Here is an 18,067-nt window from a genome sequence, read left to right on the forward strand (position 1 = left end):
TAGATCTTTTGACAATTGTTGACCAAATTATTAGTATGGGGAGTCAATGTTAGGTGTTGGTCAAACGTCATTCCTAGAAATTTTACTTCCATTTCGAGAATGATTTTTTGATTGTTTAAATCTAGTTTGGGGGTATATGTTTGCATATGCTGTTTTTTTTAAATAAGATGCCCACGGGTTGTTTAGACAACCCCCACTTATGGGCCCAATTTTGAAGGTGATTTAACATGCACTGGTCTTTAATTTTGTGTAACAGAAGTAGAAGAGATCCAAAATGAAATATCATCAGCAAATTTGGCGATTGTTGTTTCTGGCCACTTTTCAGGGAAAATGTCATTAATCATGAAATTAAAGAGAGTTTGTGATAGAATGCTGCCCTGGGGGTGCCGTTTTCTGGGGGATATGGGTCCGAGAGGTTGTTGTGAGTTTTGATGTGTATAAAAGTAAGTTCTTTATTTTTAATGGTGGTTTTTATGGCCAGGACTTCGAGGTCTAAAGTTGGTATATCAATTTCTGAGTAAGTTAATTGGTCTGAAATGAAGATGTCCAGCCCCCCTGAGGGAGGCCGGGGTCATTTACAGGCCGAGGGCGGTCTTTCCGAATGTAAAAAAAGCCTGGTATTTTGAAGGCATTTCTGGGGGATAATTTTGTTTCCTGTAAAAAGATTAACTAGGGGGCAATTTTGTTTTGGGTGATGAGTGCCTTAAGCTCATGCCCGTTTGCTCGGAGACTGTTGCAGTTCCATTGCATCAGAGCCATGATCGCAGTAATTTGGAATAGCAGTTTATAAAAGATCATGGGTGGGGCACATAATTTTGATAGACAGGGTAGGTATGCTAGAGCAGCTTAGTGGGGGTAATTTAGGAAAGAGTTTTGACAGCTATGAGGGGACTGGCCAGGGGCTTATGGTAAACATCGAGTTTGCGGGCAATTGTGTGTATTTTTTTGGCAGTGGGGTTTTGTGTGAGGGCTATTGTGGTTATAAATTTTACTAGGATGCTGAGGTTGATTGGAGGAGGTGGGTGGGGTGGTAGCTGGAGTGGGAAGGAGGTAGCATTTAGTGGATGTTTTAGGTTGGGTCGGTGGTTTGGGCTTGGGGTTGGGTTGGGGTTGTGTGGTGGGTTTGTGTGTGTGTGTGTGTGTGTGTACCCATTGGGATGTTTGGTGGTTGGTTTGATGAGCCGAATGGGGGAGAGGTTGGGTGTGATAGATGGGGAAGGGGGGGGAGGTTCTGGCGGGAGAGTTTGGTTGGGCGGGTTTGGTTGGGCGGGATGGGACGTGGTATGGGGAGAGGGAGGAGGTTGAGGATGTGGATGTGTTGGATGGGGTTTGTGAGGAGAGTGAGAGTAAGGTGTAGTGTGTGATGTGGCGGGGGGGGGGGGGGGGGCTGGTTGGGGCAGATCAGTGTGTTTGAGGTGCTTGTTAAGTTTAAGAAGTTGTGTCTGTTTTATGGGTCAGGTGTTTTGTTTGGCTGTGTGTCCTTGTGTTTTACAGTGTATGCAATATGTAGTGTAGGTGCATTCGGTTATGTCGTGTGTGTCTGATCCGCATTTGGGGCAAAGAAGTAGGTTTTTGCATGTGTCTGTTGTGAGGTGAGGTAAGTTTTGGAAATTCCTTTGTGGGGGTGGAGAATAGAGATGAGGCTAATAATGGTGAACTCATTGTGGGGCATGGGGGGAGGGTAGCGGATAAGGGGGTGGGGGGGAAGGGGGTAGATGAGGTAAGACTATGAATGAGATATATACAATGAGACAATTGATAAATAAAAGCATATGAGGTAAGTCATAAAAGGATATTTTGGTGATGACTATTTACAATTTATGGGTTTAAAATGGGTACATTTATGAAGGGACTTGCCCAGTGGGGAGGAGACCACAGGCTCGGCACTCCGTGGCCGCACTGGTCGGCGACTCTATAGATCGTCTCTGTTTGAGGAGGAGGTGGGTTGTTCAAAATGGCGTCACCTGTGTCAGGGTAAGGGCTGAGGGCTGAGGGCTGAGGGCTTGGGAATGTGCTCCGTTGAACATCCAATATCAGAATCCAAATGATTGTGAATGAACGATTTCGTAGCGGGAGTACACGACTTTTATACTCCCGCTCGCGGATCGTCATGGATGTACATGGTATTTTATCAGAGTCACGTGGACTAATCAAAACTCGACATTCTTACATGAGGCTAGATAAAAAGGTTTGTTACATGACCAACTAGTTTGTATACGAACAAACCAGACCTAGCACTCCAAAGCTTGCCCTTTGAATGCCATTATGAAATCATTCTATGAACAGTATTACCAAGAATACGGCAAACGTTGTAAAGAAGTCACAATTGGCACAAGTGCAGTAACATCTGCACCTCACTGCTCTAGCTGAATTTCCATCACATTACGCAGAAACACTTTATTTTTGGTTAGTACTAGAAACGTCACTGAATCAGAGCAGTAGTATATAATATACATGAGTTTCGCTATTAGTATTCCGCTATTACATGAAATTACACTCGTCCTCCTGCACCCGTTCCGCAAACATACAGACAACACAACAACATTATACCTGGCTGACTGTATAGTATTGCATTAACATTGCACTCCGACAACAAGCTACAATTACACACGTAATCAACAGTAATCTCGCTCTGACAGATCCGCACTAAAAACGTGTCCTTGAGCAGTTTTAGATATACCCAGCAGACCATTATCATAATCTCCACATACTTAATGAAGCCACAAACGACGCAGTCCATATACGGTATCGACACATACATATCACACAGTCCATAAACACCAACAACAGATACGTATCACACAGTCCATAAACACCAACAACAGATACATATCACACAGTCCATAAACAGCAACAACAGATACATATCACACAGTCCATAAACAGCATCTGCACATTCATATCAAACGGCCCATAAACGTTATCAACACATACGCATCACACAGTCCATCAACGGCAAGAACACCTTAATTGCAGTTTTGAAGGGTAAGTTGACAATCTCATACATATTTATACACTTTCCTATTTTGATATATTTCCTCTGCAGCAGCAGCAGCAACAACACTTTGCCCAGCAGGCTGGCAGAACAACGGAACAAACAACTGTTACTTCTTTACCTCTAACGGGAAAAACTGGCAATCTGCTGAGAACGACTGTCAACAAAGAGGCGCACATCTTGCAAGCATTCACGGCGAAGCAGAAAATATTTTTTTGTCAAGTATGGAATACGTTTGTTTTATGTGAAGAGTACATTTTTCTTACACATGGAATGCCGGTATAGAATGCGGTTATGACAGATATGAAATACAAGTATGATGTACATTTATACCAAGTATGGAAAACATTTGTGTCAAGTATGGAATATATTTGTGTCAAGTATTAAATGGATTTAAACCATGTAAAGAATACGTTTGTATTAGGCACTGAATACAAGTATTATGACATATATGTCAAGTATTATATATTTTATGTCAGCTATAGAATCTCATGTAAGAGTCTCATGTAAAAAGAATCATTTATCCCTTCCCTTACGACCATGACATTGGTGACCTCTCTGAATCCAGCTGTGGTCTGAATCCAGCTGTGGTCTGAATCCAGCTGTGGTCTGAATACAGCTGATTATTTTGCTTTATGTTTCGATAACAATGCTGAACATGCTGTTCAAAATCATACTGTGTTACATATCTTTAAGCACATGAAGCAGACAAATTATATTCTTTGTATAAAATGAACAATTAACGAGTGACCAATTCATATTCCCATGTGTTGAAGGTTTCTCAGCTGCGCGCATTTGGATCGGTTTAAATGATCTAATCCAAGAAGGTTCCTTTCGCTGGACGGACGGATCTGCACTGAATTTCTCTAACTGGGGATCAGGTATGACATTGCCTCAAGCCAGAAGTAACTTGGGTAGTGTCTTTCTTTTGGGTGAAATTCTCGCCGACTGAAAAGGTACTGACAGATCAAGGATCATGATAGAAACGATCCGGTTTGGTTTAAAACCAAATTACCCCATCCTGGCACATGTAAGGGACACACCTGTGGAAAACGAAAAGAAGCACCTTTGACAGTAACTTACAAACGCAAAGCGATGATGTGGAGCCTTCAATCGATCAAATAAATTGAATATCACATCATACGTGAAAGACGTTTGAGAGTTACCCCCAGGTTCAGCAAAACAGAAATGGCTCCAAATTATGTCAGTTTTCAATGTTTATTTCGGCATAGCCAGCGTAAGATAAAATTTGTATCTCTAAGCTGTAAGGCTGTGGAACGGTTGAAGAGTGTTGATAGTCATGTCCCACATACAGTTCTTCCGACCACTGTGATGTGTAAACATTTCGCTACTCCACATGGTGGTTCTCTAACAGAATATAGCGGTTTTGTTTTCAGGTTTTTAATAAATGTCAGTATACGTCCTTTCAGGTCAGCGACCCGTGAAGGTCCGGGGTAGAATAGACCTTCAGCAACCCAGGGTTGCCATAAATGGCGACTATGCTTGTCATAAGAGGCGACTAACGGGATCAGGTAGTCAGGTTCGCTGACTTGGTTGACACATGTCATCGGTTGCCAATTGCACAGATCGATGCCGATGTTGTTGAACACTGGATTGTCTGGTCCAGACTCGATTATTTACAGACCGCCGCCATATAGCTGGAATATTGCTGGGTGCGGCGTAAAGCTTAACTCACTCACTCATTTCAGGTCAGCCCGACTTCAAAGGCATAGAACAGTGCACTGGCCTGAACTATCTGAGTTTTGGAGTGTGGAACAACTTTCAATGCATCGATGAGTATGCGTATATTTGTATGAAAGAAGGTACCTATGATTTCTCATATTTCATTATTCTTATTGTAGTCTATTTTTATTGTACTTATTCATATTTACTTTTTTTGTACGTATTTGTGTACTGTTCTCTCAAACAGCCAGTTATGTCCAAATATCATTTCATATGAAAAGGCATACATTCAAGTTGACTACCGTCTATTTACAGTTTGTGTCTGCATGTAATATGGAGCATGTATCAAGATATGTATTGTGATACATTAGCATTATTGTACTATTGTAGTGTTAGCTTTACGAGAAGGGAAGTTCTATGTTTACCATCAAATGCAATATTTGTTGTTCACTGAAGATGAATTTGAAACCATGGATGCTGAGAGAATGGATGAGAGAGGAAGACAGAGAGAAGGAAAGAGAAAAGAGAGAGCAGTGAGAGTTGGATCGAGAGAGGAAGGATAGAGAGAACAAGAGAGGAAAAAGAAAATATGAGAGGGCGTAAGAGAAAGAATGAGAGATGGATGGGGAAGAAAGAAACAGAGAAAGAGATCATATTATATGCACACCATTTTCTTTTGCTATAATTACACATTACCATGAATCCAGCTTGTAATATTTCATGTCCCAACACATTGTCATTGGTGTCACGTCTGTTGTTTTAATGCTGTCATGCAATGTAACAAACGCCACCTCTGCTCTTCCAGTATCCTCACATAACATCCTGTGTGCTCCGTCTGTTGTTTTATTGTCCTAATACACTAACATGGGCGCCGCTTATATTGCTGTAAAGTCCCTAGACATTGTCATGGATTCTTCTTCTGAACAAAATGCCGCATAAATGGCGATAGGTTATCTCCACTCACATTGAATATTTAAACCTCAGTTTGTAAATAAAATTAAGAATGTGTGTTTTTTTTTTATGTAATTTAATGCTTTCGAAGATAGGATGACGTGCAGTGTTTTTCCATGCCAATACCGTAATATTTTTCGCTTCATGAAATATGTTTCGTTTTATGTACATTCAACGAGTGAAGGAGGACTGTTACTGTCGATGAGCAGCGATGAGTGTCAAGCAGTTACTCCGGGCTCAGCGTCCCTCCATTCCAGCCCGTTCTAGCAGAAATGACATGCATGTATGTATGTGTGTATGTGTGTGTGTGTGTGTGTGTGTGTGTGTGTGTGTATGTATGTTTGTTTGTATGAGTGTGTGTGTGTGTGTATGTATGTATGTATGCATGTATGTATGTATGTATGTGGAAGGTTTGAGATTAATGCATGTTTGCATTCATATATGTGAACATCGTCTCTCTGTGTATGCATGTATGTGTGCATGTATGTGTGCATGTGTTTCTCTGTTTGTATGCATGTATGCAAATATGAGAATACACACATTACGAGCAACTGAATTTTACCAAGGATGTACATGTATAAAGGAATACACTTTTTAGTGAAGTACAGAGCACTTTTGAGTACCAAGCGAACTCACGTCAGGAAAAGATCTTTAGCTGTGCAGAGCATTATTTATAGAGTGAATTCGAACCTGAAATGCCGTTCTCAAAATGAATGCCCGAGAGTCATGCTTTTGTTCTCAGACATGAGAGATGTACCTTCAACGCAATCACAGGGTACATCTGGTATACAGCACGATGTCCCTCTTTGTGCGGCCCAGATGTCAGCATGTAGAAAGGCACACCAGATACAATGCTGTTGTTGGGAGCCGGTGATGAAGCCGTCACTGTGCAGTTGGGTTGAACAATCACCAGTTGGCATACGAAGAAGAAAGTCGTCACCCACAGAACAAGTAGTCCACGTGTCATCACGCAAAGAGTGAGTGAGAGAGTATGGCCGTACGCCGATTTTAGTAATATCCAAGCAATCCCGTGGCGGAGGACATCAGAAATGGGCTTCACGCATACATGCACGTGGGGAATCGAACCCGGGTCTTCAGCGACACGAGCGAACCATAAGGCTACACCACCGTCTCAGCACACAAAGATGAGTTGTGTATATTTCATTGGTTAATACCTCTCCGAGAATTATCAGCATAAACTGTCTTTCAGTCTACTCCATCGCTGTTTCACTGCGAATGGGTCACGGTTTCGGAACTGTACAGCTTTCCGTGAGATCTCGTAAACATTAAAAAAAAACCCATCTTCAACAGACAGATACACTACCTTGAGTGTTCCGTTTCTTGTTGTTACAGGTACCACATGTAAAGAGCGGTCGAGCGGTCCAACGGTAAGGCTGCTGGACTGATGATTTCGACGTGACTTCTGACCCAGGGACGACCGAACTTGTGTGTTAAAACGTAATCTGACAACACAGTGTCAGGTCAGTGACGTCAGGGATTGGTTCAACTGGCTGACACTAGAACATCAGGACAAATCCAGTGAAATAAACCAGATGCTATATCAATGTCATTTCTTAATTTCTTCAGTCATCATTGTAAACCAACAGTGGGTGTTTCCTGCAACCTGACTGGTTAATTACCCTTGTTGAATAGTGTCCGAAATACCTGAAAACTATAGGCTAATAACCGCACATTAATACGTTGGCACTAACACGGTACTACTTTCGCTGCATGAATTTACACACTGGAGGATGATTACCACCTCAGTTTTCTTTCTCTTGGATTTTGATAGAATCTTCGAAGACGGCAAAGTCTTGGCAGAATCCTTCAAAGATGATGGGGATTACAATCCTGTGGCACATATGTATATGTGATCAGATAACAATAAAGTAATTAAAGAGTCATAAAATAATATGCAACAATGATCTTTATTCACAAATGAACTGTTCGGCAAATCCTAGGCATACCTGTACTTAAAAATATTCCAAATTTAAATTATGATTCAGGCAAAAAATAAGTCAATGATGTGTTTCTGCATATTGATCTTCCAGAGGACACCAATCAGAGCACTCCAGAAGTTTCCTCTTCCACTGGAACAACTCCATCTTGTCCAAAGAGCGTCCCTCCACAGTCCCGTTTTGCTAAGGTTGATAAGAATGGCCTGTAGGAAATAACTGATGGGTCATTATCGAAAGCAGCTGAGAGAAGTACCACTGGGGGCATAAATTCTTCTGAGGTGTGCAACGCTTAACGTTTTGTAAACAAACTTAAAGGAAGTTATATGGTAGTTAGCATCCTTCCGCTAGACTGTCACACAGCTTCTGAACAGAATTAACAAAGAAATAAAAGCAACTATAGATATTACTTCAGAATCAAAACAACTTTCAACATGTTTTACATCTGATCTAACACTGGATGATATAATCATTCTATTCTAAAATAAATAAATAAATAAATAAATAAATAAATAAATAAATAAATAAATAAATAAATAAATAAATAAATACTAATCAGTAATCATGACAAGTTACTAATACTGTCTAGGAAATCCCACTGACACAAGCCGAAGCATATCAAAACATTTAAAAAGGTTTAAATCTTACCTTTGTATCCGGTTGTGTTGATATCCGCGTCTCTGTTAGTTACACCTAACGGTGCGCTGGCAAATATTCAGCGTAAAAAATAATGACAAACTTCTCCAAAAACGCAAAGCTGACACACACGTACGTACACACATCACTGCCCTCCCGCAACAGCCGTCATCCTGCAATCCCATGCCGGAAACGAGTTTAAAGTTGAAAAGCATACTGAATGCTCTTTCACTTGTGATTCCTGTCAAGTGTTCAAAAATGAAAAGTATCTATGTAATTATGTCATTTTCCTCCCTCGTTGATTATGTAGAGTTACTTACCAATGCATTTATGTTTTATATTTAGAATGGGGCGGAGAAAGTACAAGCTGTCATTAAACAGAGTTAAACGAAGAGTTAAGCCTATCAACAAGACTGGACACACTGCAAAATGCACATTTATCCCTGAGCACAGCACGTGTTGACAATACCAGTAGTGGCCCAATCAAAGACACGTCAGAGGAAAACCACAGCGCTTTGGAATTTCAGTTATCACCAATCCACCAGACAGCAGAGGAAATCCATGGTGAATATTGCCTATGGTCCATATTCCGTGGCTGTTGATTCAGGTGACAATGTTCCACAAAACAGTTATTTTATGGATGATAATGGTTCATGTTCTGCCCATGAAATCAGTCGTGACATTTTTGTGAAAAGTGTGGCCAAAATATTCAGGTCAACTTGTCTTGTGTTCACAACTTTAACAGAGATGCAGTGTGTGACAGGTGTGGTTGTTTCATTGAGTGTACTCATCATGTTGTCAGGTCAAGTGGTTTCACAGAAACTGAAAGTGACAGATTATCAAAGCGGTACTCACGTTATCAAGATGAATCTGAAAAGAACTTAATCTCCCTCCTTATGGATGCAAATCAAAATGTGTTCAAGGCGGGGCATGGTAATTTTATTGAAGATTTCTTGAAGGTGTCTGAAAGACTTGACCTTGAGGGGCTGACATTTAAAATCATTCATGAGACAATTCAAGCCCTTCGTGTGGAGTCATTGACACAAATGAGGTTTTCGTGGCAAAGTAAATGTTTTTTGAAACTATTTATGTCTAAGTGTGGAGGGATGGCAATTCGTCTGCTCTGTGGGTGGCAGTGTATCGGATCCCTTCTTATGGAGAACTCTTTACCTGGCCATATCAACACTGAAGAGGCAGACATTATCTTGGCCATTCCAAATGAAGATGTGTTACGAAAATTTGATCCTTACAACGGCGACTGGCCGAATAGACTCCCTCGTGGATTTTGTGAAAACATTGCAGGACCTTTTGCTGAAGCAGCTAACGAAAGCAGTGTATGCATTTCACTTGATGGAATGAAGTTTACTCCTGCTCTCAAGGATGACAAGGGTGATATTAGTCTGCTTGGCAAGGAAGAAGATGGCATGACTCTGAAGATGAAGCAAGATAAATTCAACCATGAACAATCTGCAATTAAAGATTTACAAGCTTCCCTAGCAACTTTTGATCCTATTGAGTCCCTGTCGTTCAATACTGTTGTATCACAACTGAGATGGTTAGTGGCACTTTTGAGTGACCATGCCCTTCATCTTGAAGAAGAAATGACAAAGAAGCAGAATGCTCTTGAAAAGTTAAGTTGAAAAACATGGGTGGAGAACATTATAGATAATCTAAGTACTGTTTTGTAATTCAGATGATATTTGCCACATTGATGGAAATACAAGAATGTATTGACACTGGACAACAACTGCAGCATGACCTGTGTACGGAAATGGCACATCTTCATGGCAATCAATAATTCCTTAAAGATTCCCTTGTCCGTCTATCACACTTGTCAAATTATTGTACTTTGTATGATATTGATGACCTGTTGGCATCCTCAGATGATGAGAAACAAAGCCTGGCTTCCTATATTCAAGACTTGGTACCGCAGTACATCAAACAGCAGAGTTCACTATGGTTTTATCTTCGAAAGGAAGTATTGGTCACTGGCAGTGTTCTTTATTCAGCAACTGGAGCTGGGGGTTTGAAAGCTAATAGGGTACATGCATGTTGTTCAAGGAAAAGAACACGCTAGGTTTTCAGATGAAATTCAGGCAGCTATTGATCATGGGCAGAAGTATGAAAGATTTGCAATGGCAACATTTTGCACAAAATTCATGCCTGGTTTTCTGCCTCAACATGCACTTTATGAGATTGGATGCTTTCCATTAGAAAATAGAGGAGTGAAAATATTAGTATCACCAGATGGGGCAGTATGCAACACGAACACGGCAAATAGAAGCAGTTGTTGAGATCAAATGTCCTTATATAGTGCCTCTACTTTCTACTATTCCATCAAGATATTATCTGCAAGTTCAAGTTGAAATTTATGCAATGGATGATCAGTATTGTTTCTTTGTTTCTTTCAAAGAGAACAAAACAAGAGTGTTCAAGATTGACAGAGACGAAAAAATATGGAATCTAGCTAAGGTATGCTTGCATGAAACATATGGAGTACAACCACCAATAATCCCATCCAGGTTGTCTGAATCAAGCAAACTTCTCTCGGCTAAGCTCAAGTCAGCAGCTAAGACTAATCGCAAACTTGAGGCAAACTTTCATCTATTGATGCAATGAACACTGAGGAGACCATTGAACCTATTGTTCCTTTGACGTCTCATCACGTTCCACATCCTTTTGTGTCGGATTGTCCGAAGAACAATGGGAATGCTAACATAAAAGTTATGTTGTCTCTTGTTGAGACCGCATATGCCCACAACAACAAAGTTCATCAACTTCATCAGCCACAGAACTTGTAACATTAGTTGTCTCATGAAATGCAAATTCATGTTCCCTGTTGTTGTTGAGAGAAGACAAAAATGGAAAGCCACATACAGTTCTTCAGCTTCAAAAGCAGTACTGGAATGAAGTTTGTCAAAAGTCAAAGCTATCAATTCTTTCAGAAATGAAAAATGCAGGACTTGCCACGTCCTTTGATGACTTGTCTATTGTGTCAATCCCAGATTCAAGCAATGGACGTACATTGCAGTCAATCATTGTTGAAAGGAAAATCAAAGAGAGACTTCCCAGAAGCAGTTATCTAATACAGAATCGTTGAAAAACATAAACTTGTGATGGGAAAGAAACTATAGACAAGTTGGAAAGGTCCACAACAGAAGAACCAATCCCGGATGAAAATCTCATTGCAGAGCTTGAACTTCAGACCCCAGAAACACAAGAGGAAGAGCGAGAAGAAAATGTGAATAATGAACTGAATCCGCTAAACACTGATAGTGCTCATGAAATAGAAGCTATCACTAAAGTTGTCAGTGATGAAAAACTTACAATTCTAATGCATGACTTATCAAAATACCATGTTCGCTGGGAAAATAAAGGTTTAAAGGATGCAAAGAAAGTACTTCGGTAAAATAAATACGTTGTTCACTGGTCCCTCGGGGCCATGGGCTCATGTACCCTCGAGGGTTGTTTATGTTCCCCGTGCCCTGCGGGCTCGAGTTAGTCGCCTGTTACTCCAAGCATGGGTACTGGAACAAAATCTAACTGTGATCTTCTCGCCTGTTTGGTGATATGTGATCACACTGTTTGCTATCCTGCCTAAAAAAAAGAAAAAAAGGAGAAAAAAAAAGAATTAAAAATCTCATTTTCTAGCCTGTGTACAGGGAATGTCCCGCGGCTATATGACACCTTATGAGGTGACACCGCCTAAGGTTACTCACTGCTAATCAGTTCCATTCCAGTGCTCTGACAGAGAAGTTAGTTTCAGTTATACTACCACGTTGCGGGTACAAAAGTCTTGATATATGAGACGTATATATTGGGGCGTAGCTATCATTATGAAAAAAAAGCTCAGGCTTGGTTGGGCAAGTCCTCAAAACTATCTAAATATGACACTTAACAATGACCATTAAATTTAGTGGTCGGGATCAAAACAAACGTGGTTTACTGTCGAGTTCATGCTCTGGGAGCCGACCATCAGGTGAAGATTTACAATAAGCATCAATCAAGCGTACAGATTTTGTCAATATTTGCGCGTTCTTGGCCGGCGCCTATTTCATTTCGTACCTAACTACTGGTCGGTTGATTATATAGCTTTAGGACCACGTGGACCAACACAGTGACATGACTTACTATAAATAATAAGGTAATATATCGCCCAAAGGCACCAGAAGTTTCATTAGAGGTCACGACCTCACTAAATGATACTGAATCGGGTGTTCTGGTTATATAGTGCGTTTTGGTTTTATTTACGTGTTATATGTTGTTATTGTTTCCGGTCCGTCTTGATAATGTTGACCAAGTATGATTTCAGTAATTTTGAATCAGCAGCATCCAGAAATGAATTTTGTTTTCTGAGTCGGTGATGACAGGTGACAAGAATTATTGTACCTTCTTTCCATACCAACGGATGCTACATTCAGTTCATCCGATCTTATGTGGTAGGGCTTGAAGTAATAAACTCATATCAGCTTCCTGCTCGGGTATGTCTCTTTTGTCCCGTGGAGGGGGCATCTGACTTCCGATCAGAAGGTCCAAGGTCCGAATCCCATCACAGAATTCGGACGTTTTATGGCGGGTACACAAACAATCATCGATTGAAACTGAAATTCACGATCTTACGATTTTAAAAGATCGTTCGGAAGATTAGGTTTTGCTCGTTTCTTTGTTGTTTAACGTTATGTTTTGCAATATTCCATCGATGTGACGGGGGTTTGGAAATAGTCAGACAATCAGTGATTGATATCATCAGCATCTAATCAACATTTATGTGTTGTAGGTATACATCTGAAGTATGACACAGATGAAGTAAACCTTGTGAGCACACACAACAAAACGGAGGGAGACCTGGTTAACGGGACACCGTACACCAGAACTGAAACGGAAGGGAGACTGGGGGACATGCAGTACTGTACCCCTCGCCCGCGATAGCTGTTCCCAGTACTGGGAGACGAAGACCAAGGTCGGACTGGACAGAAGACTCATAGAGAACTCCATCATCCTGGAGGTTGGTGTCTGTGCTGAGGAAGAGATGGACGAAACGCCCTACGTAGCCCGTCGTCCTTATGCCTACAGTATGACCGTCGGCTACTGTACTGCTCACGAGGGTATCTGCAGGAAAACCTGGAAGGGTGGAAAGGAAGTGGTGCATCTACCTGACACCATCCCCAACACAGCAGGGTCATCACACACACTGCTCTACGGTGTTGTCTATGATGACTCCAGGAATAAGATTGTCTTCATTGATGTAAAGAAGAACAAAGTGATGTCAATGTTAGACAACGTGGACTCCAGTCAACCCTTGTGGCCGATGTTCGGGGTGTATAACCCATCTCCCCACACAGTCAGCATGCGACTTGTAGTGGGCAGCGATATCAACATGAGAGAGGACAAGAAAGCAATGATTGTCGAGACCATGGTGGTGAGTAGGAACACTCGGAGATATATACCAACGATATCAACATGGCGGGGAACAACAAAGCTGTTGTTATAAGACACTGTCATGATGTCATGTTATGACACTGCGGCCATGATGGTGACTAGGAACAGGTTGTTGACACCAGTTGTTGGCAGAGAAGAACGTTCTGGTTATTCTGTAGTGGGGGTGCTTCAGACTGATAATAGTTTATAACCTACTTAAGCAAAATGCTTCCCCCTGATTACTGCTTATCTCCTCATATTGTTGGAAATCTAGATGTTTGTATTATGGTTTAGTTTGTAACGAAGAGGAGACAGGGGTGTTCGGCCTTACTGTACACATTATGTGTAGCCCGATGCCATTGGCATCAACACGCATTAAAACAAGTCATGAATGTGAAATTTGGTTGTGGCATTAATTATATGTAAATTTCTGATTTCTGGAAATGTAAAACAATGTAAAACCTGACTTGTAAGCAGTATAGGAGAAAACACTCCTCCGAGGTTTTGGTAGACAATGTAAAACCGTAGGGGGAGGGATTACCCGACCCCGATGGTTTTACATTGTCTACCAAAACCGAGAAGTGTTTTCCCTAACATATATACCGTCAATGATGGGTAATTACAATGTAGATGATCATTTACTGAAGCTACGTAACAATAACTGAAGCACACGTGTAAAATCAATTTAATGACAGTAACTATAAGTAGATAATTCACCAGCTTTGTCGGCCTGGTGGCCGTGCCGCAGAGCGCCTGACTACTGACCTGAGACCAGCTTTGTATAGTGAGTTTAATCATGAACGAGATTTTTCAATTGATATCAAACCCTCATGTATCATTTGAATGTTGATGTTCATATAAAGTTAGAAAAAGTAAAACCTGGGAAGCGGTCTTACTAACGGAAAGTAAAACATGGGAAGGTGTCTTTCTAGCGAGAAGTAAAACTCCCTCCAAAACAATTACCTCAAAAGCGATTATTCTTGGAAAACACGAGATGACCTAATACATAGTGAGAAGCACACTTTAGATTTATTTATGTCTTTCTCTCTCACGCCTCTAGTATTCTTATATAACCTCTCTGTATTCTGTTTGAAAATAAAAACACGAAGACAAATATGGAAATTCAGAATTAGTTAATAACCACTCACATTATATCTTTCACTGAGGCATGTATCACCTTGTATCACTTTCAACCATATCATACATATATCTCAAGACGAAGGACGTTGGGGTAGACTAGCGGTTAAAGCGTTCGCTCGTCCGATTCTCTACATTGATGCAGTGTGCGAAGTCTATTTCGGGTGTTCTCCGTTGGAATATTGCGAAAAGCGGCATTGAAAATAAACCCACTCACTCCTCAAAGCGACCTTAGTCCCACAGAGAAACACATCTTGGGGTTGGTATCTCGTCATACCTGTTCACTGTCGCCGTTCTTGGTGGAAAGCTGTTTAAATTTACAGAAACTTTGAGCAGGTGGTACACCTGCACGTGTCCCGATAATTCCCGAATGCGCTCCAGGGGCTTCAGGTCTGTCATGGTGAGACAAAGAAGGCCAGTCACTGCATAATGCTAAATGAAAGCTGTCACTTCACAGTACGTGTGGATGAGGCTGGTTATCCATGAATACAGGTCTAACAGGGAGGGGATGACGTGCAAATTGGGGACAACAAAAGAGACACATCCCCAAACCAACACGAAGATGTCACCATACCAACTGGTTGTTGTTTCTGTTTCGACTGACCCGTCTTCAAGATCTGACCTCACATCATTGTTTTCCATGTAGCTTCTGATTAAACGAGTAACATTTGTTTAGTGGACATTCATTTCCCAACCAAAGGACGTACAGGTGCATCCGTATTATTTCCCATACCGTGCCATCTGATAACCTTCTTCGTAACATAGTGGCAGAAAAATTATTGAGTGAATGAGTGAGTTTATTTTTACGCCGCACGCATCAATATTCCAGTTAAATGGCGGTGGACTGTAAATAATCGAGTCTGGACCAGACAATACAGTGATCAACAGCATGAGCATCGATCTGCGCAATTGGGAACCGAAGGCATGTGTCAACCAAGTCAGCGAGTCTGACCACCCGATCCCGTTAGTCGCCTCTTACGACAAGCACAGTCGCCTTTCATGGCAAGCATGGGTTGCTGAAGGCCTATTCTACCCCGAAACCTAACGGGCTTGAAAACTATTGTATTAGGCGTTGGTAACATAATGCTTTAGATTTTTATAGCCTGTGGGATTATGGTCACGTCATGGAGAAGCTGATCTTTTTGCATTCTTCTCATTCGTTCTCGATTTCTTTTATTAAACAGCCTGAAGATCTGGTCAGGACGTAGTTAGGCACCAATTAACGATCACACAACTTAGACACACAAACAGAACCTGATTAATCTGTATCGGTTTACATGTACGATACCACCAAAGGTGAAAGCAGTTAAGGCATAACGTCGGCAACGTATCACATGTACCTACAGATTGTGTTACAGTATGTGTGTGATGTTATTCTACAGATTACCAGGCCGGGTTGTACATGTTGTAGGCTGGTAGCAAATTGTAGACATTCATTTCAACAGCAAAAAACAAAACAAAACAAAAAAAACAACAACAAAAAACAAAAACAAAAAACCCAACAAAGTGTAAGGTCTGACGCATCACAATGGCGGCCATTGTCACATTGCACGAATATCCTGGCTCCATTTGGATGGTTTGTATCTGATCTGTATCATTGACTTTTAGTATGCAATTATTGAGTTATTCGTTTTCCTTACATTATTTTCTACACGAGTTGAAATTACTTCTCATAGTTTAAATACCACTCTTAATGACGTACTCAGAATGATACGCGTTGCATACCCTGTTGTCCAGTCATAACAGCTGCTGTGGGGTAGCCTAGTGGTTAAAGCGTTCGCTTGTCACGCCACGTTCGATTCTTCACGTGGGCAAAACTATGTGTGAAGTCCATTTCTGGTGATCTTGCGAGAATATTGCTAAAACAGGAATATAGCCAAACCCACTCCAAGCATAACTGGTTCAAACGAAACAACAGTTAGAGATTCCGAGATTTTATTTGCGTAATAATTTTGAATTAATGAGTGGAATCTGTGTTGAGAAATATACGACCATGTCAGATTAACATTTCTAGCCACTTTGATACACACTGAGTATCTTGATTTATCAGTTTTACACACTTCAACTGCGACGACTTAATTGTTAAGGTTCTGTTATATACCACCTTTTACCAAGCGTTCATCCTTGAAGTTCTACACTGTGAATAAAACGTAAACTCATATACTTCTAAAGACTTGGACACTGAAACAGTAACATGCGGTTTCAAATTCAACCATATGCTCTGAAAATAACAATGAGCAAGTGAAATTATATAAAAATATACATCGGTCTACACTGATAAGAGGAAACTGGAGAGCCACGCCTTTAAATAACTACACACGCCTCAGCCTTGTTTGTCTGACTCTGCATTCAGTAGTTTTCCAGCCAGCGGTTTGAAACACAGTCTGGACCGGATAATCTAGTGATTGGCATCATGAACACTGATTAACACAACCTGGTGATTCCCAGTGCAGCCAAACTATCCAGAGACGGCGTCATGAGCAGCTCTAACAACTTTTCAACTTGTATGACCCTCTTCAGTCTGGCATCGTACCATGTTGCTGTTGACTTCAGGGCTGACACATTGACGGATATTGGGATGTGTACCCACATGCATCCTGTGATAATGTTGCACTAATATATATTTATGCATTTATCTGTGAGCAAACGAAGGTGTGCCTGTTGCATCTCTACGATTAGTTCAGCATCATTTGACAACATTTGAAATTCACATTTTCATAAATATCGTTTGGTCTAGCTGATTTATCTATCTATCTATCTATCTATCTATCTATCTATCTATCTATCTATCTATCTATCTATCTATCTATCTATCTATCTATCTATTTATTTATTTATTTATTTATTTATTTATTTATTTATTTATTTATTTCCTACACAAAAGAAACGTTAAGAGGCCAGTGCCATCAGGTAATATTTGCATGACGTCGGAGTATAATAAACATACCATCTGTGATTTTTCTTTGTATAAGACGGGAACTGGTATGGAAATTCACGTGCTGAGACCAGCGTAAGTCCTGTGTAGTCAAGCCTGTCGTCTCACAGTAGCAGTCATCATCCATCACTCGTCGATTGTGCATAAAACGAAAGCATGCAATATATTGTGATTAGCGTAAAGTATAAAGGTAAACATAAGAACGAAATGTTGCACGCCACCCTATACTGGATATTATCATCATCAATGGCGCTACAAATTAAAACAAGTGCAGTTTACAACACTCATTTAATTCAACAAAATAGTTACGAAACTCAGCAAAGTCTATTGCGATTTAAGTGATCTCTAATTTAATAC

The 18,067-nt window shown here is 40.7% G+C and overlaps 2 protein-coding genes and 1 pseudogene across 2 annotated transcripts in view; all 3 read left to right on the forward strand.

Moving 5' to 3' along the window:
• The window catches only part of LOC137281693 (uncharacterized), a 24,215-nt gene extending 21,122 nt beyond the window's left edge, over positions 1-3,093 (forward strand). The window contains exon 9 of the mRNA XM_067813100.1: positions 3,047-3,093. The gene's annotated coding sequence lies outside the window, so the exon portion shown is untranslated. The remainder of the gene's footprint in view (positions 1-3,046) is intronic.
• The window catches only part of LOC137281694 (perlucin-like protein), an 8,531-nt gene extending 1,337 nt beyond the window's left edge, over positions 1-7,194 (forward strand). The window contains exons 2-6 of the mRNA XM_067813101.1: positions 3,050-3,217; positions 3,772-3,876; positions 4,705-4,818; positions 6,372-6,606; positions 6,983-7,194. Of these exons, the coding sequence (XP_067669202.1) occupies positions 3,050-3,217; positions 3,772-3,876; positions 4,705-4,818; positions 6,372-6,606; positions 6,983-6,995 (635 nt within the window). The 3' untranslated portion in view covers positions 6,996-7,194. The remainder of the gene's footprint in view (positions 1-3,049; positions 3,218-3,771; positions 3,877-4,704; positions 4,819-6,371; positions 6,607-6,982) is intronic.
• A 2,132-nt stretch (positions 7,195-9,326) lies between these two features.
• Positions 9,327-14,175, forward strand: LOC137281019 (uncharacterized; annotated as a pseudogene).
• The last annotated feature ends 3,892 nt before the right edge of the window (positions 14,176-18,067 follow it).

Source organism: Haliotis asinina, chromosome 4, assembly GCF_037392515.1.
Source record: "Haliotis asinina isolate JCU_RB_2024 chromosome 4, JCU_Hal_asi_v2, whole genome shotgun sequence".
Classification (NCBI taxonomy): Eukaryota; Metazoa; Mollusca; class Gastropoda; order Lepetellida; family Haliotidae; genus Haliotis; species Haliotis asinina.